Here is a 25,631-nt window from a genome sequence, read left to right on the forward strand (position 1 = left end):
AAGGCAGAGGAGTTCCTAGGCAAGGTAGGTCAGTTCCTCAGTGAAACTCCCACCTTCAGGTAGCGGACAGCCTGAAGCCTGGGGGGCGGGCTGTCAGTTCCAGATGAAGTCCACTGCCTGGAGTGAGAGCTTCCTTGATGACGATTCGACCAATCGGATGGTGCTTTTTCCAGGCCCGCCCATGGCTACCCATGGACCAATCAGCATCGGTCCTCCATTCTGCATACATGAAAACCCTCACACTCAGTCAGACTCACACCCTCACCGGGAAGACCTGCCAGCAGAAAGTAGCTACGCACTTCAGGTCTCCTGAGAGCTGTTCTGTCCCTCAGTGACGCTTCTCTCTTGCCTTGCTCAGCCTCTAGTTGTCTGCATACCTCATTCTTCCTGGATGCAGGACAAGAACTCGGGACCCACCAGATGACAGGACTGAAAAAGCTATAACACAGACAGGGCTGAAACACGCCCCCTGTTTGCCACTTTGTGTGTGAGGACGAGGAGAGAAGAGCTGTGGCCCTTCTGGGAGGCCAGACTTTGGGGCTGAGCCAGGGCTGTGGCACACTGTAACACCCTCTTTGGGGCTCTGCAGTACCTGGCATCTCCGAGCTTTCAGGCACCATCTCATTCCCCCTGTCCAGACGCTGATATCCACAGCATAAGCCACTTGTGGTACATCTGGTCCAGTTGCAGCCTTGCATAGAGCCGGTGTCTGTGCCGGTATGCCTGGCTGTGCACAGTGGCCAGACCCCATGCTCGCTCACTTACACACCCCTCGCCTCTCTCTGCCTGGCTCGTTCTTGGCAGGTGTGGGATCTGGGCCCATAGCACAAGCCAAGTGCAGCCTGCTAGGCCGAGTGAGTTGGAATAAGCCCAAAGGTGCAAGCAAAACCCAAGCAGAGGTGCTGCCAGCCACAGAGGTTTCCGGCTGGTGAAGTGACACCCTAAGGATCCTGTGACTTATATAAGAAAGCAATACTGAGGTCTTAAAAACAGTTTGGCTATTTTGTCTTTTTGCTTTTAAAAAATATAATAGATGATCACAAAGATTATTTATGAAAAACCCAACCCCATGGCCTGCTTCAACAGCCGTTCTATGAGCAACCTTCCACAGTTGAGTTCTTCCTGGTTAAAATTTCTGAGAGGTCCTCTAATGTTGAACGCTCCCAAGGCTCAAATCAGGAGGCAGACAACAGTTCCATGCCTAGAAATGCTTTCAAATCACCAAGCTTCTCTTATTTAAAATTTAAAAATTCCTGATATACCTACCTGAAACAGTGCAATCCATGATCATGTGAGGGGTGAATTTATTTTTTCATAGACTCCTTCTCTTGGGGTAATTCTCCATGGGAGGCAATTTTTAAATGAACTTTTAAATTTTACTTTAAGATCTGGGATACACATGCAGAATGTGCAGGTTCGTTACATAGGTATACATGTGCCATGGTGGTTGACTGCACCCATCAACCCCGTTATCTAGGTTTTAAACCCCACATGCATTAGGTATTGGTCCTAATACTCTCCCTCCCTTTGCCTCCCACCCCAACAGGCCCTGGTGTGTGATGTTCCCCCCGCTTGTCCATGTGTTCTCATTGTTCAACTCCCACTTATGAGTGAGAACATGCGGTGTTTGGTTTCCTGTTCCTGTGCTAGTCTGCTGAGAATGATGGCTTCCAGCTTCATCCATGTCCTTGCAAAGGACATGAACTCATTCTTTTTTATGGCTGCATAGTGTTCCATGGTGTATATGTGCCACATTTTCTTTATCCAGTCTATCATTGATGGGCATTTGGGTTGGTTCCAAGTCTTTGCTATTGTAAATAGTGCTGCAGTAAACATACGTGTGCATGTGTCTTTATAGTAGAATGATTTATAATCCTTTGGGTTTATACCCAGTAATGGGATTGCTGGGTCAAATGGTATTTCTGGTTCTAGATCCTTGAGGAATTGCCACACTGTCTTCCATAATGGTTGAACTAATTTACACTCCCACCAACAGTGTAAAATGTTCCTATTTCTCCACATCCTCTCCAGCATCTGTTGTTTCCTGACTTTTTAATGATTGCCATTCTAACTGCCATTAGATGGTATCTCATTGTGGTTTTGATTTGCATTTCTCTAATGACCAGTAATGATGAGCTCTTTTTCATATGTTTGTTTGGCCACATAACTGTCTTCTTTTGTGAAGTGTCTGTTCATATCATTTGCCCACTTTTTTATGGAGTTGTTTTTTTCTTGTAAACTTGTTTAAGTTCCTTGTAGATTCTGGATATTAGGCCTTTGTCAGATGGGTAGCTTGCAAAAATATTCTCACATTCTGTAGGTTGCCTGCTTACTCTGATAGTTCTTGTTGTTGTTGTTGTTGTTTGTTTGTGTTTTTTTTTCCTGTGCAGAAGCTCTTTAGTTTAATTAGATCCCATTCGTCAATTTTGGCTTTTGTTGCAATTGCTTTCGGTGTTTTAGTCATGAAGTCTTTGCCCATGCCTGTGTCCTGAATTGTATTGCTTAAGTTTTCTCAGAGATTTTATGGTTTTAGATTACACATTTAAGGCTTTAATCCACCTTGAGTTGATTTTCATATAAAGTGTAAGGAAGGGGTCCAGTTTCTGTTTTCTGCATTTGACTAGCCAGTTTTCCCAGCACCATTTATTAAATAGGGAATCGTTTCCCCATGGCTTGTTTTTGTCAGGTTTGTGAACAATCAGATGGTTGTATATGTGTGGTGTTATTTCTGAGGCCTCTGTTCTGTTCCATTAGTATATATCTCTATTTGGGTGCCAGTACCATGTTGCTTTGGTTACTGTATCCTTGTAGTACAGTTTGAAGTCAGGTAGCAGGATGCCTCCAGCTTTGTTCTTTTTGCTTAGTATTGTCTTAGGTACACGGGCTCTTTTTTGGTTCCATATGAAATTTAAAGTACTTTTTTCTAATTCTGTGAAGAAAGTTAATGGTAGCTTGATGGGAATAGCATTGAATCTGTAAGTTACTTTGGTCAGTATGGCCATTTTCACGATATTGTTTCTTCCTATCCATGAGCATGGAATAGTTTTCCATTTATTTGTGTCCTCTTATTTCCTCGAGCAGTGGTTTGTAGTTCTCCTTGAAGAGGTCCTTCATGTCCCTTGTAAGCTGTATTCCTAGGTATTTTATTCTTTGCAGCAGTTGTGAATAGGAGTTTACTCATATTTTGGCTCTCTGCTTGTCTATTATTGGTGTAGAGGAATGCTTGTGATTTTTGCCCACTGATTTTGTATCCTGAGACTTTGCTGAAGTTGTTTATTGGCTTAAGGAGTTTTTGGGCTGACACAGTGGGGTTTCTAAATATACAATCATATCATCTGTAAACAGGAATAATTTGACTTCCTTTCTTCCTATTTGAATACCCTTTCTTTCTCTTGCCTGATTGCCCTGGCCAAAACTTCCAATACTATGTTGAAATGGAGTGGTCAGAGAGGGCAGCCTTGTCTTGTGCCAGTTTTCAAAGAGAATGCTTCCAGTTTTTGCCCATTCAGTATGCTACTGGCTATGGGTTTATCATAAATAGCTCTTATTATTTTGAGATGTTCCACCAATCCCTAGTTTATTGAGAGTTTTTAGCATGAAGGGATATTGAACTTTATTGAAGGCCTTTTCTGCATCTATTGAGATAATCATGTGGTTTTCGTCATGGGTTCTGTTTATGTGATGGATTATGTTTATTGATTTATGTTTGTTGAGCCAGACTTACATTCCATGGATGAAGCCAAATTGATCGTGGTAGATAAGCTTTTTTATGTGCTTCTGGATTTTGCCAGTATTTTATTGAGAATTTTTGCATCAATGTTCATTAGGGTATTGGTCTGAAATTTTCTTTTGTTGTCTCTGCCAGGTTTTGGTATCAGGATGATGCTGGCCTCATAAAATGAGTTAGGGAAGAGTCCTCCTTTTTCTCTTGTTTGGAATAGTTTCAGAAGGAATGGTACCAGCTCCTCTTTGTACCTCTGGTAGAATTTGGCTGTGAATCCGTCTGATCCTGGACTTTTTTTGGTTGGTAGGCTATTAATTACTGCCTCAATTTCAGAGCCTGTTATTGGTCTATTCAGGGATTCAACTTCTTTCTGCTTTAGTCATGGGAGGGTGTATGTGTCCAGGAATTTATCTATCTATTCTAGATTTTCTAGTTTATTTGTGAAGAGATGTTTATAGTATTCTCTGATGGTAGTTTGTATTTCTGTGGGATCAGTGGTGATACACCCTTTCTCATTTTTTGTTGTGTCTATTTGATTCTTCTTCTTTATTAGTCTGGCTAGTGGTCTATTTTGTTAATCTGTTCAAAAAAAAAAAAAAAAAAAAACCAGCTCCTGGATTCACTGATTTTTTTGAAGGGTTTTTCATGTCTCTGTCTCCTTCAGTTCTGCTCTGATCTTATTTATTTCTTGCTTTCTGCTAGCTTTTGAGTGTGTTTGCTCTTGCTTGTCTAGTTCTTTTAATCATGATGTTAGAGTGTCAGTTTTAGATCTTCCCTGCTTTCTCATGTGGGCATTTAGTGCTGTAAAGTTCCCTCTACACACTGCTTTAAATGTGTCCCAGAGATTCTGGTATGTTGTGTCTTTGTTCTCATTGGTTTCAAAGAACATCTTTATTTCTGCCTTCATTTCGTTATTTACCCAGTAGTCATTCAGGAGCAGCTTGTTCAGTTTCCATGTAGTTGTGCAGTTTTGAGTGAGTTTCTTAATCCTGAGTTCTAATTTGATCGCACTGTGGTCAGACAGACTTTGTTATGATTTCCATTCTTTTGCATTTGCTGAGGAGTGCTTTATTCCCAACTTTGTGGTCAATTTTAGAATAAGTGCTATGTGGTGCTGAGAAGAATGTATATTCTGTTGATTTGGGGTGGAGAGTTATCTGTAGTTGTCTATTAGGTCTGCTTGTTCCAGAGCTGAGTTCAAGTCTTGAATATCCTTGTTAATTTTCTGTCTCATTGATCTAATATTAACAGTGGGGTGTTAAAGTCTCCCACTGTCTCTTTGTAGGTCTCTAAGAACTTATTTTATGAATCTGGTGCTCCCATATTGGGTGTACGTATATTTAGGATAGTTAGCTCTTGTCGTTGCATTGATCCCTTTACCATTATGTAATGCCCTTCTTTGTCTTTTTTGATCTTTGTTAAAGTCTGTTTTATCAGAGACTAGGATTGTAACCCCTGTTTTTTTTTTTTTTTTTTCTTTCCATTTGCTTGGTTAATTTTCCTCTATCCTTTTTTTTTTCTTTTGAGCCTATTTGTGTCTTTGCATGTGAGATGGGTCTCCTGAATACAGCACACTGATGGGTCTTGACTCTATCCAATTTGCCATGCTGTGTCTTTTAATGGAGCATTTAACCCATTTACATTTATGCTTAATATTATCATATGTGCATTTGATCCTGTCACCATGATGCTAGCTGGTTATTTTGCACATTAGTTGATGCAGTTTCTTCATAGTGTCATTGGTCTTCATATTTTGGTGTGTTTTTGCAGTGGCTGGTGTCAGTTTTTCCTTCCCATATTTAGTGCTTCTTTCAGGAGCTCTTGTAAGACAAGCCTGGTGTTGACAAAATCGCTTAGCATTTGCTTGTCTGGAAGGGATTTTATTTCTCCTTCACTTATGAAGTTTAGTTTGGCTGGATATGAAATTCTGCAATGAAAATTATTTAAGAATGTTGAATATTGGCCCCACTTTCTTCTAGCTTGTAGGGTTTCTGTAGAGAGATCCACTGTTAGTCTGATGTGCTTCCCTTTGTAGGTAACCTGAACTTTCTCGCTGGCTGCCTTAAACATTTTTTCCTTCATTACAACCTTGGAGAATCTGATGATTATGTGTCTTGAGATTGCTCTTGAGTAGTATCTTAGTAGTATTCCTGAATTTGAATGTTGTCTTTAGGATAGGTCTTGCTAGGTTGGGGAAGTTCTCCGTGATATCCTGAAGTGTGTTTTCCAACTTGGTTCCATTCTCCCTGTCACTTTCAGGTACACCAATCAATCGTAGGTTTAGGGTTTAGTCTTTTCACATCATCCCATATATCTTGGAGGCTTTATTCCTTTTCATTCATTTTTCTGTAATCTTGTCTCTTTTTGCCTTATTTCAGTAAGTGGATCTTCAATCTCTGATACTCTTTATACCACTTGATTGATTTGGCTATTGATACTTGTGTATGCATGAAGTTTTCGTGTTGGGTTTTTCAACTGCATCAGGACGTTTATGTTCTTCTCTAAACTGGTTATTCTAGTTAGCAGTTTCTGTAACCTTGTATTAAGGTTCTTAGCTTCCCTGCGCTGGGTTAGAACATGCTCCTTTAGGTCACAGGACATTGTTATTACTCACCTTCTGAAGCTGATGTCTTTCAATTTGTCAAACTCATTCTCCATCCAGTTTTGTTCCCTTGCTGAAGAGGAGTTGTGATCCTTTGGAGGAGAAGAGGCATTCTGGTTTTTGGAATTTTCAGCATTTTTGCGCTGGTTTTTCGTCATCTTCATAGATTTATCTACCTTTGGTCTTTGAGGCTGATGACCTTTGGATGGGGTTTTTGTGTGGGGCTCCTTTTTGTTGATGTTATTGCTTTCTATTTGTTAGTTTTTCTTCTAACAGTCAGGCCTGTCTTCTGGACTTTGCTGGAGGTCCACTCCAGACCCTGTTTGCCTGGGTACCACCAGCATAGGCTGCAGAACAGCAGAGATTGCTGCAGCTCCTTTCTCTGGAAGGTTTGTCCCAGAGGGGCACTAGCCTGATGCCAGCCAGAGCTCTCTTGTATGAGGTGTCTCCCAGGCTGGAGGCATGCGGGGTCAGGGACCCACTTGAGGAGGCAGTCTGTCCCTTAGCAGAGCTCGAATGCTGTGCTGGGAGAATCTTCCTTATCAAGATTAGCTGCGCTCTTCAGAGCCAGCAGACAGGAATGTTTAAGTCTGCTGAAGCTGCGCCCACAGCTGCCCCTTCCCCCAGGTGCTCTGTCCAGGGAGATGGGAGTTTTATCTATAAGCCCCTGACTGGGGCTGCTGGGGAGGCAATTTTTATACACAAAAAGTAACAATTGTTATTCTGTCCTTCCCCTCCACAAATAAAAAGGAAACAGGAAGCAGCAGATCAACAAATAAAACTGACCACAACCAATGTTTATTCTTGATTTGTCACCACTCTTTTCATGGCTTGTTTTCTTCCACATGTTAAATATATAAAAACCAAAACTTTATTAACATACAAATAAAGAAAACATGCGCAGCATGTATGCATGGCAGGTAGTGGGGAAACCTGGCCAGCTGACTGGTTCCTGCACCAAGGTTTGCAGAGTAGGTTGTGTTTGAACATCTTCTGTGGGTCTGTGTCATTTCCAAGTTGAAGAATTTCAACCAAAGAGCAACATGTCACATTGGTTAAAGACAGTTAATGACACAGAAGCATTTCTGTTCATACTAAGGGAAAAGGCTGTTCTTTTATTTATTTCTTTTTCCTGAGTCTTCACTTTTTTCTTCTCTGACAGATGTTTGAAATTCAGTGAAATACCAAAGGAGACAAGGATGAAGGGGACATAGGATGGAATCAGAAAAAAACACAAATGGAATCCAGGAAGTTCTATGGGAGACAACTGATATATCTCCTTGATAAAGAAAAATTGTACAGAATATTTAATGAGTCTGTCTTGCCCCAAAAGGGAAAAACACAAGTAGCTATTTGCAGAGAGGAAAAAATGTCATGGGAAAATGAAAAATATCTCTAATGTCTATGTAGCACATACAATATCTAAGTAGGTGAGTACAGTGGTTCACACCTGTATTGGGAGACCAAGGCAGGCAGATCACTTGAGGTCAGGAGTTCAAGACCAGCCTGGCCAAGATGGTGAAACCCCATCTCTACTAAAAATACAAAAATTAGCTGGGAGTGGTGGCAGGTGCCTCTAATCCCAGCTAGTCAGGAAGCTGAGGCAGGAGAATCACTTGAACCCAGGAGGCAGAGGTTGCAGTGAGCCAGGATCGCACCACTGTACTCCAGTCTGGGTGACAGAGCAAGACTCCATCTCAAAAAAGAAATATTTAGTAAATATTAAAGGACAAGAGGGAATATCTGTTTAAAAAAGCATAATGCATATGTTAGATGAAAAGTAATAGGATGAGATGGTCGTTATTGAAATAGCACTTGCTGTATAAATTCAAACATTCCTTTTCAAATTCAGCTTCTCAGAGGTTTGACTTCAGATGCTTGAGCACTTTCAACATTATCTTTGCCTTTATCTGTCTTCATGCGGATAAACACAACTGCTAAAATTATACCTAAAAGAAAAAAACCCAGGGTCAAATAAATGAGATCTTTTAAAATGTACTGTCACATTCAGTTATAAAGTAGTATCATGGTAGGAAAAAAATGACTCAACTTCATTTTTGTATGTGGTTCAACAAAGTTTCACTGTCCTAGTGAATAAAGGACTCTAGTCATTGGCCTTTGTAGAGAAATGAGCTTATCATTTATCCTGTTGTATGTATCAAGTTCCAAATCATAGCTGACTTGGCACTTGCTGGATCTTGCCCTAAGAACATAGGACATAATGTCCCACACTATGGAGTGTATAAGCACCTGACAAAGTTCCTGAACTTTATATATACTTAATATTGATTATTCTTCCCCTTTACTAGAGAAAACAATACAATTAGCACAACCAGAGAGCTGTTCTCTGACCTGCTCACCTCCCTGAAGCTGATTTTCATCGTGTCCATACCAACTATCGCATTTCTTTGGGCACCTTCCTCTTGGATCCGGCCTCTGTTGTTGTGGGACCCTGGGTAGACTACTCAAGCTTCTTGGTTTCTCTTACCTGATACATCAAAATTACACTTGCAGCTCAGCACTGATTGTGTACTGTCAAACAGAGTCCACTATGAAGAAGGGAGTTGTTTTAAGGAAATTAACCTGCTAGTAAGTTTATAGGAGGAATCATGGCAGAAAAGACTGGATGCTCAGAAACTTATAATTGCAACCCTATCTTGAAAAGAATAAGGGAATGAAACTTTAAAATCCTATTCTATTTCTGGATGTTTCCAAACTCAAGCAGTCTTTAACTTGTGGTAAGATTATGGAATTAAGTTGATATGTTAAGAAAATTGCTATCTGATGTGTAAATTCAAAAACCCTTTCAAGGTGGGAGGGCAAATAGAATAAGAAAAGGCACAGAGGCAGAAGGGACCTTATGTAAGTGAGTGGGACCTCAAAAAGCCAGTGCAATTACCATGAAAAGTGTGCAGCAGATGGTGGTTCTCAGGGAGGAATGATGATCACCATGCACACATTAGGATGGGCAGTGGCCATGATGTGAAGGACCTCCCATGCCATAGGGAGTCTGGACTGAAGGGCATAAAGAAGTGAGACCCCCTTTAGATGCATGAATCAGAGTCCAGTGTGACACAATCATGGGAGAAAAGACCAGATGCTAAGAGAACAATCAATAATACTTAGAATAATCCTAGTCCTTCTTTTAAAAGAAAAAGGATATGAAACCATAAACCCCTTCACTCAGGTACCCATGAAATAATGAAGTATCTATTTCTAATGCTTAACTTGTGGTGGGGACAACAGTTGAAAGAGGGCAATTACTATATATAGGTTGAGTATCCCTAATTTGAAAATCTCTAATCTGAAACTTTTGGGGGACCAACTTGATGCCACAAGCAGAAAATTCTATACCTGACCTCATGTGACAGGTTGCAAGCAAAACTTGGTTTCATACACAGTATTATGTAAAATATTGTATGAAATACCTTCAGACTATATGTATAAAATGTTTATGAATCATGTGAATTTTGTGTTGAGACTTGGGTCCCATCCCCAAGATATCTCATCATGTATTTGCAAATGTTCAAAAATCTGGAAAAAATCCAAAATCTGAAACACTTATGCTCTCAAGCATTTTGGGTAAGGAAACACTTGGAATAGGCACTGAGTTGTTTGCAAAAAAGAAAAAAGCAGCTAGATCAGGGGATTCTACTGTCTAGCCAAGCCAGGGGCTATGGCAGAGGCTGTGGTCATGATGCAATGGGTTATTCTGGGTAATAAAGAATCAGGTTTCTATGCATAGGGAAGTTCTGCACTATACATTTCAGGTATCTCAGCATCATCACTGGAAGGCTAACTTCAGCCTGTAGCAATAATGGCAGGTGAGACCATAAACTCTGGTGTAGGATCTGTGTATGTCACTGTTTCCCCTACATCAACACAGTGCTTGACACATGGTACCACTACTGCATTTCTTCCCTCTTTATCACAAAAGCTTTGTAACTAGGCATAATATATAACAATTGATGACCATAAATCCCCTTATATTTCTAAATTAATAAGGCAATAGAGACAGAGGGTGGTACTAACGCTGTAACTCCAAGAAAGTCTGATGTAATTTGCTGGTGATCTACCTTCTCGGCTATTGCCTGGGTTGCCATTTGAGCAGCCACCAGACCAATCCAGGAAGACAGGCCCTGAGATAAGCTCACATTTCTGAGGCCCAGGATATGACTCTTTGAATTAAGAAATTACACTCACCAATGACCAGAAGAGTGGTCAGCAGTATACCAACTGCCATGCCCACAGTGGGCATCCCAGACTGGTGACCTGCTGGCCGGAAACAACCATCTTCCCCACAACTGCAGAATGTAACTGAAAAACAGGACAGTATTTAGTAGGATAAATTCTCAAGTGAATAGTTGCAGAATCCCATATCAAAGACAAGAATCTCTTCAAACGGCCCGTGGTGACAGATACTAGCCTGAGTTGCCTATAGCAGAATATCTACCTGGCAAAGAAACAATGCTTTCCAAGGGTGGCCGACCCCCATCATTGATGCGGATCAAGACAACATATTCCCTCTCCTCAAAGTCTGTGTGCCTGGTAGACAGTCGGGCATGAGTACCTGCCAGGACAGGAAAAAAACACAAAAACACGTGAAAATACAACTTCAGACCCTGGATTAGCAGGAATAGAGCTCATTTTGTATCACATACTAAGGTTGACTGGAACATGGCTGGATACGAGTTAAACTGCCCAAAGTATCATCCACATCATTCCACATGTATCTTCCCATAAGGTAAGAAAGAGTTAAAGCATCCTTTAAGTTCTTAATTCATGATTTCTCTGTAGAAATTTATACTAAATACAGTCAATTATCATTTGTAGCACTTATGTTCTATAGTTGCCCCAAACACTGAATTAATGAATGCTGAACCATTGCTCCTAGAGGAAAGACAGAGTTAGTTTCCTGTGAGCTTCTAGTCACATTTTCCCTAACTGATCAATATATAACCTTGGTTTTTTGTGTGTTTCTGTTTAAAGATATCTTATTTAACATATATTGTTCATTCTAACATTTAACTCACATCTAACAGCACTAAAACTTCCTGAACAAAGCTTATCAAACACACATGTTTAGGTTGGTGAAAAATAATTGCAGTTTTGGTCATTACTTTTAATCTGTGACCCAAACCACCATTTTTCTCTGTAAGGCACACATCACAGCCTTCCTGTGCTTAGGAACTCTAGATAGCACTTCAGCACTATAGTTCAGAGCCATTTTTTAAAAAAATTCATGGGTCATCTTTTAGGTTTGACCCTGTGTGTGTGTGTGTGTGTGTGTGTGTGTTTAAATACTTTAAGTTCTAGGGTACATGTGCACAGTGTGCAGGTTTGATACATAGGCATACACGTGTCATGTTGATTTACTGTACTCATCAACTCGTCATTTACATTAGGTATTTCTCCTAATGCTGTCCCTCCCCCAGCTTCCCACCCCCCGACAGGCTCCAGTATGTGATGTTCCCCACCCTTTGACCAAGTGTTCTCATTGTTCAATTCCCACCTATGAGTGAGAACATGCAGTGTTTGGTTTTCAGTCTTTGTGATAGTTTGTTGAGAATGATGGTTTCCAGCGTCATCCATGTCCCTGCAAAGGACATGATCATCCTTTTTTATGGCTGCGTAGTATTCCGTGGTGTATATATGCCATATTTTCTTAATCCAGTCTATCATTGAGGGGCATTTGGGTTGGTTCCAAGTCTTTACTATTATGAATAGTGCTGCAAAAAACATACGTGTGCATGTGTCTTTATAGTAGCATGGTTTATAATACTTTGGGTATATACCCAGTAATGGGATGGCTGGGTCAAATGGTATTTCTGGTTCTAGATCCTTCAGGAATCACCACACTGTCTTCCACAATGCTTGAACTAATTTATACTCCCACCAACCGTGTAAAAGCATTCCTATTTCTCCATATCCTCTCCTGCATCTGTTATTTCCTGACTTTTTAATGATCGCCATTCTAACTGGCACAAAATGGTATCTCATTGTGGTTTTGATTTGCATTTCTCTATGACCAGTGATGATCATGTTCATGTGTCTGCTGGCTGCATAAACATCTTTTGAGAAGTGTCTGTTCATATCCTTTGCCCACTTTTTGATGGGGTTATTTTTTTCTTGTAAATTTGAGTTCTTTGTAGATTGTGGGTATTAGCCCTTTGTCAGAACAGTAGACTGCAAAAATGTTTTTCCATTCTGTATGTTGCCTGTTCACTCTGATGGTAGTTTCTTTTGCTGTGCAGAAGCTCTTTAATTACATCCCATTTGTCAATTTTGGTTTTTGTTGCAATTGCTTTTGGTGTTTTAATCATGAAGTCCTTGCCCATGCCTATGTTCTGAATGGTATTGCCTAGGTTTTTTTCTAGGGATTTTATGGTTTTAAGTCTAACATTTAAGTCTTTAATACATCTTGAATTACTTTTTGTATAAGGAGTAAGGAAAGGATCCAGTTTCAGAACCTATCCAGAAATTACACATATTACATAAATTGTGGGAAAAGACATGAATGAAACAGTTATTATATTCTATATGTTCAAGAAGCTACAAGACTAAGAAGTGTAGATAGATACAGAACATTTTAAAAACACGAGTTAATTTATAGAAGAAAACTACAAAGTTTGATATAAAAATAGACTAGGTTGGATTAATGGCTATAATATAGCCATTGAATGTAGCAGAAAAGGACAGTAAACTTGAAGATACAGAAATAAAGCTATCCAAAAAGAAACAGAAAAAAAAGTAAGCTTTGAGACAACTTCAGGTGGCCTAATACATGTGTAATCAAATTCCTGAAAGCCAAGAAAAATAGATAGTGCAGAGAAAAACATTTTTGATAAGACAACGGCTAATATTTTTTCCATGTTTGATGAAAACTCCAAATCCTCAGATCCAAGATGATCACCAAACTTCAGGAACAAGAAAAATGAATAAAACACCACCAAGGCAATATAAGCATCAAATTACTTAAAACTAATAAGAGAATATCTTAAAAACACCCAGAGAAAAAAGAATACAAACATTCAATGGGACAAGGAAGAACCATAGTGGGCAGGGCACCCCTGGTGGCTCATGCCTATAATCCCAACACTTTGGGAGGCCTGGGCAGGTGGATTACTTGAGGCCAGGGGTTTGAGACCAGTCTGGCCAACATGGAAAAACCCTGTCTCTGTGAACCTGTAATCCCAGCTACTAGGGAGACTGAGTCACGAGAATCGCTTGAACCTGGGAGGCTGAGATTGCGCCACTGCACTCCAGCCTGGGTGACAGAGTAAGACTGTCTCAAAAAAAAAAAAAAAAAAAAAAAAAAAAAGGTGGTGAAATACCTTTGAAGTTAGAAAGGATATATTCCCAGGATATTTGGAAACTAAATAGCACACTTCTAAATAACACATGATCACAAAAAAAATCTAAAGGGAAAACACAATGTATCAAATTTTGTGGGCCAGGCATAGTGGTTCACTCCTGTAATCCCAGCATTTTGGGAGACTGAGGTGGGAGGCTCACTTGAACCCAGGAGTTTGAGACAAGCCTGAGCAACATACCGTGACCCCCATCTCTACAAAAAATTTAAAAATAAAAAATTAGCCAAGTGTGGTGGCTCATACTTGTAGTCCCACCTACACGGGAGGCTGAAGGAGGAAGCTCGTCTGAGCCCAGGAGTTCAAGGCTGCAGCAAGCCATGATCACACCACTGCATTGCAGCCCAGGTGACCGAGGCCCTATCTATTTAACAAAAAGATCTCAAAGTAATGGCATCAGCTTCCACCTTAATGAAAACAGAACAAAAACATGATGTAAGAAGAATAAAGGAAATAATAAAGATCTGGCCAGTGAAATATAAAACAAAAGCAGAAAAAAATGAAACCAAAAGCTGGTTCTTTGAAAATATCAATAAAATAAACTTCTAGCCAGATTATCAGGAAAAAAAGATAATTTGCCAATATCAAAATGAGGTGATATCACTATGTATTCTACAGATATTAATATCATGAACTATATCAATAAATTAGATTAATGAAATAGATGAATTATTTGAAAGGTACATCTATAAAATAAAATTGAATTTGTAGTTAAAACTTCTTAAAAATATACCAGGCTCAGATAGCCTTACTGGTAAATTATTTCAAGCTTTAAGAAGAAATACCACTTTTATGCAAACTTGACCAGATAATTGAAGATAAACAGGTGGAATGCTTCCTCATTCTACAAGGCAAAATATATATAGAGACCAACATCCTTCATGAATATAGATGCAAAAATTAAGTTTTAGCAAATCCAACAATACATAAACATGGTAATATTTCATCACTAAGTAGGTGTTATCCCAGGAAGGTGATTTTAGATTCAAAAGTTGATGTAATTCATCAATTAATAGGCCCAAAAAATCAAATCAGCCACATAGTCAATACATGGAGCAAAAGCACTTGAACAATTTAATATCCATTTCCAATTTAGAAAAAAAAAAAACCACCTCCAAATAGGAATAAAAGTCAAAGTCCTCAACCTAATAAAGATCACCTACAAAAATAAACCCTACAGCTAACGTCTACTTAATGGTGAAAGGCTAAATGCTTTCTTCCTAAGATCATGAGCAAGTCAAGTATTTCTGCTCTTACTACCTCTATTTGACATTTCACTGAAGGTTTCAGCCAGTAATAAAAGGCATACAGATTGAAAAGGAAAAAGTCAGTATTCACAGACAACATGATTGTCTGTGTAGAAAATCTATGAAATCTAAAAAAATAAGGTCAGCAAGGCTGTAGAATACAGATCAGTATACAGAAATCATTATATTCCTATATCTAGAAATATTTAAAATATCAAAAATCTGAAATGCTTAGGGAAAATTTTGCAAGAACTATACACTGAAAACAAACACATTGCTGAAAGAAATTAAAGAGCTAAATAAATGGAGACATATACCACGTTCATGAGTTGGAAGACTTAATTTTGTTAATATGTCAGTTCTCCTCCAGATTCGCCAATAGATTCAACACAATCTCAACAGGAAGGAACAGGCTACATTCTAAAATTTATATAGAAATGAACAAGACAGAATGAAGGAATTTTGAAAAAGAACATCAGAAAAATTAATCTACCTGATTTCAAGCCTTATACAGCTACAGTAATCGAGACAATGTTTTATTGGTATAAAAATAGAAACAGATTGATGAAACAAAAAAATCCAGAACTAGATTTATGTATAGGTGGTCACTTGATTTTTGCCAAAGTTGTTAAGATAATTCAATGTAAAAAGGATGTTTTTAACAAATGGTGTTAGAACAGTTAGATAGCTATGTTAAAAACAATAAACTTTGGTCTTTACCACACCCCCTATGCAAGAATATCTCAGCGATATTATGGGTTTGGTTCCAGATCACTGCAATAAAGCAAATAGCTCAGTGAAGCGAGTCACACAAATTTTTTGTTTTTCTACTGAAATAACAGCTTATATTATACTCTGGACTGTTAATAGCATCATACCAAAAAAAAAAAAAAAAAAAAAACCTAATGTCCATACCTTAATTTAAAAGTACTTTGTTGCCAAAAAATGCTAATGATTATCTGACCCTTCAATGAGTCAATCTTTTTGCTGCTAATCATTTCCTGTCTCAATGTTGGTGGTTGCTAAAGGCTGGGGTGGCTGTGGCAATTTCTGAAAATAAGACAACAATGAAGTTTGTTGCACTTATTGACTTCCTTTCATGAGAGAGTTCTCTGTAGCATGTGATGCTGGCTGATGGCATTTTACCCACAAGAGAACATCTCTCAAAAATTGGAGTAAATCTTCTCAAACACTGCCACTGTTTTATCAACTATGTTTATGGAATATTCTAAATCCTTGCTTGTTATTTCAACAATGTGCATGGCATCTTCACCAGAAGCAGATTCCATTGTTCAAACAAGCAAACAAAACCCACATTGTTCAGTTGTAAGAAGCAACTGTCATTCATTCCAGTTTGATCATGAGATTGCAGCAATTCAGTCACATCATCAAGGTTCTGCTTCTAATTCTAGCTCTATTGTTTTTTTCACCACATTTTCAGCGACTCCTCTGCTGAAATCTTGAACCCCTCAAAGTCATCCATGAGGGCTGGAATCAATTTCTTCCAAACTCCTACTAATGTGTATATTTCAACCTCTTCCCATGAATCACCTTTTTTAAGATGTCATCAAGAATCAAATGTTCTTGATGACATCTAGACTGGTGAAAAAAAGCCTTTCAGAAGGCTTTCAATTTACTTTGCCCAGATCCATCAGAGGAATTACTATCTAATAGCAGCTATAACCTTATGAAATGTATATCTTAAATAATTTGAAAATCAGAGTTACTCCTTGATCTGGGGCCTGCAGAATGGATGTGTTAGCGGCATGAAAACAACATTCATTTCCTTGTACATCTCCACCAGAGCTCTTGAGTAACCAGGTGCATTGTCAATGAGCAGTAATATGTTGAGAGGAATCTTTTTTGGGAGAGAGTAGGTCTCAACAGCGTGCTTAAAATATTCAGTAAACTATGCTGTAAACAGATGTGCTGTCATCTGGGCTTTGTTGTTCCATTGACAGAGCACAGACAAAGTAGATTTAGCATAATTCTTAAGGGCCCTAGTATTTTAGGAATGCTAAATTAGGGTTGGCTTTAACTTAAAGTCACCAGTTGCATTAGTCCTAATAAAAGTCAGCCTGTCCTTTGAGGCTTTGAAGCCAGGCATTTACTTCTCTAGCTATGGATGTCCAAGATAAAGATGGCATTGTCTTCCAAAAGAAGGCTGTTTCATCAACATTGAAAGGCTTGTTTAGTGTAGCCAGTTTCATTAATGATCTCAGATCTTCTGGATTACTTGCTTCCACTTCAATTTGCTGCATCACTTTGCACTTTGTTATGGAAATAGCTTTTTTCCTTAAACATCATAAATCAACCTCTGCTAGCTTCAAACTTTTATTTTGCAGTTTCCTCACCTCTCTCAGTCCTTACAGAAGTGAGGAGTTAAGGCCTTGCTCTGGGTTAGATTTTGGTTTAAGGGAATGTTGCTGCTGTTTTAATCTTCTATCCAGACTACTCAAACTTTCTGCCTTAATGGCAATAAGGCTATTTTGCTTTTTTATTATTATTATTTTTAGTTGTGTGTTCACTGTAGGTTCACTTTTAATTTCCTTCAATAACTTTTCTTTTGCATTCACAACTTGGCTAAGCGTTTCATGCAAGAGGCCTAGTTTTTGGCCATTCTTGGCTATGAACATAACTTTCTCACTAAGCTAAACCACGTCTAGCTTTTGATTTAAAGTGACAGATGTGTGACTCTTCCTTTCACCTGAACACTTATATGCCATTCTAAGGTTATTAATTGGCCTAATTTCAATATTGTGTCTCAGGCAACAGGTCCTTCTCAGGCGCAAGGAGAAGGAGAGACATGGAGCTCCACAACTTAATCATATACCTCCCATATGACCCAGCCATTCTACTCCTCAGTATTTAACCAAGAAAACTGCAAATGTATGTCCCTACACAAAATATTTGTTCACAAATCCTCACAGCAGCTTTGTAATAGCAAAAGTTGGAGTTACAATCAACCGGTGAACAGGTATAGTCATTCAATGGAATACTACCCCTCAATAAAAAGGAATGAAGTATTGTTACATGTAACAACACAGATACATCTCAAAATAATGAGATGAAAGAAACCAGACCAAAAAAGGTATACATACTATACTATACTATTCTATTCAGATAAACTTATTGAAAATGAAAACTACAGTAATGGAAAGCATATTGATGGTTGCCTGGGGAGAGGGGATGGGTGGGAAGCAGTGATAGAAATGTTCTGGGGGTGATAGAAATGTTCATTGTCTTGAACGTGTTGATGGCGTCAGTGGTACACAAAATCAATTCTCATAAAATTGTATACTTTGAATATATATATATAATATTCAATCTCAAAGTTTTTAAAAATTTCTATAAAATCTGCTTTCCATCTGTCATTGAAAATTTTGCAAATGATGCTTAGGTCATCCAACTGTTCATCTACACCAAGGGAATGCTTTGTGGTCATAATCTTTCCTCCCTTGAAAGCCTGGGGCTTTGTCCCCTCTGGAGTCCTTCCCTGGGCAAGCTTCCAAAGCATGAACTTCCTTCCTGGAGCATGAGAGAAAGCTCTGTGCTGAGTACTGCAAACCCACCAAGTTAAATAAAACCTACTTTCATCATCCATCTGTATTTTTTTCCATGTATTTCTGATAACTCACCATTGATTTTGGAAACTTGCCAGTCGTTCTGTAGGCTTTCACTGGCGATGGAAAATGTAAAGTGGGGACCCCGAAAGAACTGCTGATCATCATCAGTAGCCTCGAAAATGAGACTTCCAGGTGCACTGAGGGGATGGCAGAAGAACAAGTCCGTGTAGTCCTTGGCCAGCCTGGGAGGGTTGTCATTCACATCCGTAAGGATCAGGTGGAACTGTGACACAGAGCTCAAGGAAGACCCCCCTAAGGAATTGAATGATTGAAACATGGGATCAGCTCACTCATTTTCCTCTTAAATAGAAAGGTTTCCCTTTCTTTAAAAGTCAAGCAGTTAGGTACACTGAGATGCTACTTTTGTTACTGGTGAAAAAGTCTTATTGGCCATCATCATAATAACTAAGATCTATGTGCTAATATTTTACATCTATTACTTCACAATAATTCTGAAAACTGAGCTCAGAAGTTGTGTAACTTGCCCAAGGCAGAGAGGTTTTCAATCCAAGAGGTCTAACTCCAGCACTCACACCTTCACTTGCTCCTCACCAGGTCTTAGGCATGTTATTTGAGTTTTCTAAGCTTATTTTCTTCAGCTGTGTAGCTTTGCGAGAATCCCAAATATGAGTAAATGTTCTGGAAAATAGTAAAAGTCTCCACAGACATTATGTAGTATATGACAGGAGTGAAAAACTTGATCTGCAGCATAACCGGTAGGTAGCTATGTAATCTTGGGCAGTTACTTAATTTCTCAGTGCTTTGGTTTCCTCGTTCATAATATGTGGTCAAGAATAGCACCTACCTTATAGTGTTGCATGAGGAGTAAGTTATTACACTAAGTGCTCATTATGGGGCTGTCAGTGCAACATAAACACTGACTGTTATCGTGTCCTCCCCGACACCAATCACAGACATTGTTTCTACAACTTCTGACTCTGACCTTGTTTGATTCCAGTAATGTTTTCTTGCTCCTGCTTCATTTCCAGTAAACCCTGTTTTCTTGCTTTTCGTCTCAACATCGTCTATGTCCATGACTACACTTAACCAAAGGAGAAAAGGCCGCTGTGTTCTTGAAGTCATTGTATCTATTTATATCATGTCAGTGCCAAAAACTAAAAACGGAACAGGGTTTTGGACCCTGGTTTTGATTTCTGAAACTTCTAGAATGTGAGAAACTCTTGGGACACATCCAGAGTGAAGTTCTGATCCCCATGCTATGAGAAAGGGGTGTGCACAGCATAAAGGCTCAGCCAGAACCTGCCTGCTGCTTCACTGGGAGCTTTTAAATCAAGAGTTCAATGTATACAATGCGATAGTGGAATGTGCTTCACTCAAGCAAGAGACAGAAGCAGAGGGCCTGTCCGCTCACACACACCCTTCCCAAGCTGGCACGCGGTTCTGCATTCTACCCTTTTTGGTTTGCCTTGACTGAAGTAATTTTGTTTTTCTTCATCTTTCTGCATGCAGGGGCCATTTTTACGATTCCTGTCTGTTCTCCATTTAGCTCTCAACCCTGGGCCTCACATTTTGAAAGTTTTTTTTTTTTTTTTTTTTTTTTTTTTTCCAGGGCTGTGGTGGGTGGGGGGGGGTCTAAAAATATTTATTGAGTAATTTGTTTAATTCTCTTTTGGCAAACCTGGCAGATACATTTACTAGCTAATTAGAGCCTGATCAACATTGGATCAACAGATTTCCTACTCGTATGTCTGAAAATTCCATTAAAATGCAAAGAAACTCTGTGTTAGTGGCCAGACTTATTATTGGGTAAACATACTATTCCTATGAGTTTATTTTTATTTAAAAAAGTTCTCTGGAACTCCACATCTGGAGCCAGCAGGCAATATATATCACCACAGCTGAAATAAATAGGATGCAAAGATTATACAGAAATGGCTCAAACATCCTGGGCTTTTCTGTATAATAGTCTTTCCTTTCAAAAGTTCACCTGATTTCGTCAAAACACAGATACCCTGGTTCACCCAAACCTATAGAATCAGAATCTCCAGGGGTGGACTCCTAGTGACCATATTCAACAAACTCCCTGGGGATTCTGACACATATCAAAGTAGAGAATATTTCATAAAACATTTTCTGCTTCAAAAAGGATGAGAGTTACGATTTAAGGTTGAAGGAGCAAGTGGTGGTCTAGGTGAACAGGTAAGTGGTTTGACTCCACTCAGAGCTCCTGGGAGAAACGCCCAACCACATTGGAAGAAGGGAGGTAGTTCAGCCAGGGACACAGAACCCTCTAGAAGAGGCCGTAGCCCCTATAGGAAACCACAGAGTGAGCAGCAGCCCTGCTGGGGGCACAGGTGTTTTTCACCTTTAACAAAACCATGAAGGGGCCCAGCATGGTGGCTCACGCCTGTAATCCCAGAACTTTGGGAGGCGGAGGCAGGCAGATCAACTGAGGTCAGAAGTTTGAGACCAGGCTGGCCAACATAGTGAAACCCTGTCTCTTCTAAAAATACAAAAATTAGCCAGGCGTAGTGGCAGGCACCTGTAACCCCAGCTACTCGGAAGGCTGAGGCAGGAGAATTGCTTGAACCCAGGAGGCGGAGGTTGCAATGAGTGGAGATTGCACTACTGCACTCCAGCCTGGATGACAGAGAAAGATTCCATCTCAAAAAAAAAAAAAAAAAGAAGATATGAGCACTCCCTTATACTTTTGTACCCTTCTCATCCTTCCACTTTAATGTGATATTCTGGTGCTTTGGCTCTGTCAGTTTTCTTATCCTCCCTCCCATTTCAACCCAAATATCTTCTGATAATCTATGTTCCATTTTTTTTTTTTTTTTTTTTTTTTTTTTTTTGTGCTTACCTACTTCAGTGGCCACCACTTGTACCCGATATGGACTTCCAGCTTCTCTGTCCAATGGAGCCACACTAAAGATCTCACCAGTCACGTGGTCAATTTTAAGCCAACCTCTTGTGTCTCCTCTCAGTGAATAGCTTCATCAAATGACAAGAGCAAAAGAAAGCCCGCATTACTTTGCATGAAAATGTGAAGCTAGTTCGTGCATCAACTAAATGTTTCTGCATCCTTTAAATATGTTGTAAATAATATACAAATAATGTTGATAACGATAATCTCAGCATTTGTATATTATTTACAACATTTAAAGGATCTATTATCTCAAATTATTAATGCTTTATTTGCATTTCATCTGTCTTTAAAACGATTTGTTCTTCCTTACAACGTGGTGTTTGTGCTTGTGTTAGGAAGGGTATAGTTCAAAACTTCTGGGGAAAGTAGCTAAACTTTTCTGGCAATCAAAGAATTCAAATTAAAGTAACCCAGAAGTATCTTTTAAAACATCTTAGCAAACCACCCATCTAGAAAATTTGAACACCCAGTGGTGGAAACGTTGGGCAAGATAGGTGGATACTCATAGACCCTGGTAACGCAGTGAATTCCTCATCCAACAAACATATATTGAGTGCTGAGGAAGATCAGGCAGTGGACCAAGGGAGGAGGTCACAAAAAGGGCTCTTAGGCAAGTGAAAAAGATAGACAGATGAACAGATAATTCCAATAAAATGTGGTTCACACAACAGAGGGGGCCCTGTGGAATCCAAGACAAGTTTACAGGAATCAACAAAGTCTTTCTGAAGATGTTAAAGGCAAGAAGAGGACGCTTCAAGCAGAAGGAAAAGTGTGAGCTAAAGCACCAAGGGCCAAGGAACAGCATGGTGAGTGTGGGGTCAGGCATTTCAGCAGCGCTGGGGCACACATGGGAAGCAGAAGCCACAGAGATTTGAAGAGCTAGATTATAAGAAGCAAGGGGCAGCCAGCCAATGATTTAAGCAAGAAGGTGACCTGGCCATATTTGTGTTTTCAACAGAGCTCATTGGTAGGTGTGTGGAAGTTGAGAGAGACAAGACAAGACTAGAACCACAGGAAAACCAATGGTACAGTCCTTTAAAAAGCAACACATCATAGTCATGAGGATGTCCATGTCTTTAGAGCAAATAATTCCACTCCTGGAAATCCTACCTAAAAAAAAACCAATCAAAGTTTAAAAAGAATTACATGCATATATCTATTGAAAACATTTTCTATAATCAAAAATACTAGAAGCAACCTACATGTCAAAGAATAACAGAATGATTAAAAATTATGATGTGTTAATTTCCCACAATGTATTTTTTTAAGTATATTCCATATGCCAAACACTGTGTTAGGTTATAAATATGGGTAATGAATATGAAACCCTTTATACTTCGGATTTCATCCTGAAAGAGATGGAATGCTTTGGAGCATTTTGAAAGAGGAGTCAGATGATCTGATTTACTCTTTTAAAAGGTCACTGACTGCAATTCAGTGAGTGGATTCAGGGTGGGGTGGGGGATGGCAGGGGTAAGGATGAATCCAGAACAGACACAGTGGTGCCTTTGAGTAGGCTGGAAGCAGGGAGAAGCAGGTGGATTCTGAATATATTTCAACAGAAGAATCTATAATATTTGCTGAAGGATTGGATTCAGATCCACTGGGTGCTAATTGATTTTAAGTTTGTGGAGCTGGAGAATTAAATTACTCAGAGCAACACTGGAGTCATCCTTAATTCTTAACAGACTTATTACTCATGTCTGAACTATTGATTATTCCTTACTCCTGAAACACTCCCTTCATTTGTCTTCTGGAACTGTACCTTACAGAACACCTCTTCTCAGTCTCCCTTGCTAACCTCCTCTTCCTGACCTCAACTTAATTGTATATGTATCCTTTCCTTGTTTCGTCACGGTAATTTTCTTACGTGCCTTTATTTTTCCCACTGATAAACTTTTTATTCTCATCTTTGACCAATGATTTTTATAGTATTTTCGTGAAGAAGGTAGGAACTTTTGTGAAATAAATGGTATAAAGATTAAAAACATAGTGTCTCCTCATAATTTTTGACTCAGTAGTATCTACACTAAACCATAGAGTATATCCCCTACTGTTCTTTCTTCTCTATAAAACTACAGAAGTAGTTAGAGTAAAACTGTAGGTGGTAACCTTGCTTCTCAATGATCAGATAAAGGTCTTAGAAGTGAATCCAAGTGCCTGAAGGACAGCTCAACGGGAGGCAAGACTCCCTCCAGATGTTTAGAGAAAGTTAAGGAATTGTCTGTCATTCATAGCCACATGCATGATTTAAGTCATGCTGAAATATTTATTATGCCATAGACAGGAGGTGTAATGTACAACAGCAGCGAAAGATCTGAGTTCAAGTCTTATTAACTACATGATCTTAAAGATTTTATAGATATTATACAGATATATACAAACATATTTCTTAAGCAAATTAATCATCTTTGTACTTTTTAAGGAAATCTGTGTGGGTCTTATTGAACTGAAAAAAAGGAATTGCTAAGATGGAAATGTTTATACATTTTGTTCAGCCACCTCAGCCAGAGCACCAGCTTCTCCAGGGGTGCTCTTTGGAGCCAAGGAACCTGTGTATCCTACATCCAGAAGACTCCCTCAGCCCTGTAAGTTAGCATGGTCTGTCCAGTTGGGCTTTGGTCTCTCTACATCTCCAATACACCTTTAAGGCTGGAACCCTTTCTTAAACCCAGCCTAGATAACTGGCTCAGACACAGGGCCTGGTTCATCTTGTCTCTCTCAGAGGTAAACCTCACCTGAACCATCCAGCTCTCAGCTGAGACCTGAAGCTCATGGGCTGGAATGGAACCTCACACTGCTTCCCACTTGTCTGAGACTAGATGCTTATTGATGAACCACCATCCCTCGGAATGCCCCCAGGTGTTGACACCTTCCTAAACCAAGGCCAAGTTCATCATTGCTGGGTGTGCTGTGAGGGTCAACCCTAGAGTCAGTGCAGGCCAGCTCCTCCTCCTCCTCCCCACTGACTTTGGTGACCACGCAGCCAGGCCTGCCCAGCACTGTTGCCCTTTACCTTATGTCCAGACCTTCTGGATCCTTGGCAGTCACATTGCCCACTTTAGTGCCTATAGCTACATCCTCACTGACTTTCGCTTGGAATACGTATTGGGAAAATTCAGGTGCTTCATTCACATCTGTCACAAAAAGCGTGAACTTGGCAAAAGAACTTGCATTGTACGTCACACCAAACACTAGAGGCTCAGGATTTTCTGCTTTGAACACAATGTTGGAAATAGCTGCTGTTTCAAAATCAAGAGGCTGTGTAGGAGAAAGAGAGAAAATTAATTTTGGGGTGATTAGATTCATTCCCTATGCTTCTTAAACTCTCATATATTCAATATATGATATTGGGAAAACTGGATATCCACATGCAGGAGAATGAAATTAGACTATCTTATACCATGTATGAAAATCAGTTCAAAATAGATTATAGACAAAACATAAGACCTAAAACTGTAGCACCACTAGAAGAAAACATAGAAGAAAACTCTGACATTGGTCTTGGCAATGATTTTTTAAAATTATTTTTTATTTTTGAGATGCAGCCTCATGCTCTGTCACCCAGCCTTTAGTGCAGTGGTGCGATCTTGGCTCACTGCAAGCTCCGCCTCCCGGGTTTGTTCAAGTGATTGATTCTCCTGCCTCAGACTCCCAAGTGGCTGGGATTACAGGCATCCACCACCATGACCGGCTAATTTTTGTATTTTTAATAGAGACAAGGTTTCACCATGTTGGCCAGGCTGGTCTCAAATTCCTTACCTCAAGTGATCTGCCCGCCTTGGCCTCCCAAAGTGCTAGGATTACAGGTATGAGCCACCATGCCTGGCTGGAATAGAAGTTTATCTGACTCTCAGTTCTAGAGGCTAGAAAGCCCACGAACATGGCACCAGTATCTGTTGAGGACTTTGTGCTGTGTTATCCTATGACAGAAGGGCAAACCATCTCACGAGATAGAGGAAACTCACCCTTTTATTTTTAGTAGAGATGGGGGTTCTGCCATGTTGGCCAGGCTGGTCTCAAATTCCTGACCTCAAGTGACCCGCCCACCTCAGCCTTTCCCCCATGCATGCACCAACACACACCATCACAACTCACTCTCTAGTTCCTAAGTGCTGTGGCATGATTTTTCACGTGGAAGGGTAGGAACTGTGTGTGAAGACTCAGGGTCA

At 39.6% G+C, this 25,631-nt stretch overlaps 1 protein-coding gene across 1 annotated transcript in view; it reads right to left on the reverse strand.

The window, feature by feature from the left end:
• Nucleotides 1-7,094: 7,094 nt before the first annotated feature.
• CDH17 (cadherin 17) overlaps nt 7,095-25,631 on the reverse strand; it is a 78,120-nt gene continuing 59,583 nt past the window's right edge. The window contains exons 13-18 of the mRNA XM_008001100.3: nt 24,476-24,720; nt 21,394-21,524; nt 18,582-18,821; nt 10,780-10,896; nt 10,530-10,643; nt 7,095-8,275 (exon numbers count right to left, since the gene is read on the reverse strand). Coding sequence (XP_007999291.3) covers nt 8,175-8,275; nt 10,530-10,643; nt 10,780-10,896; nt 18,582-18,821; nt 21,394-21,524; nt 24,476-24,720 — 948 coding nt within the window. The 3' untranslated portion in view covers nt 7,095-8,174. The remainder of the gene's footprint in view (nt 8,276-10,529; nt 10,644-10,779; nt 10,897-18,581; nt 18,822-21,393; nt 21,525-24,475; nt 24,721-25,631) is intronic.

This window comes from Chlorocebus sabaeus, chromosome 8, assembly GCF_047675955.1.
Source record: "Chlorocebus sabaeus isolate Y175 chromosome 8, mChlSab1.0.hap1, whole genome shotgun sequence".
In the NCBI taxonomy this organism is placed as follows: Eukaryota; Metazoa; Chordata; class Mammalia; order Primates; family Cercopithecidae; genus Chlorocebus; species Chlorocebus sabaeus.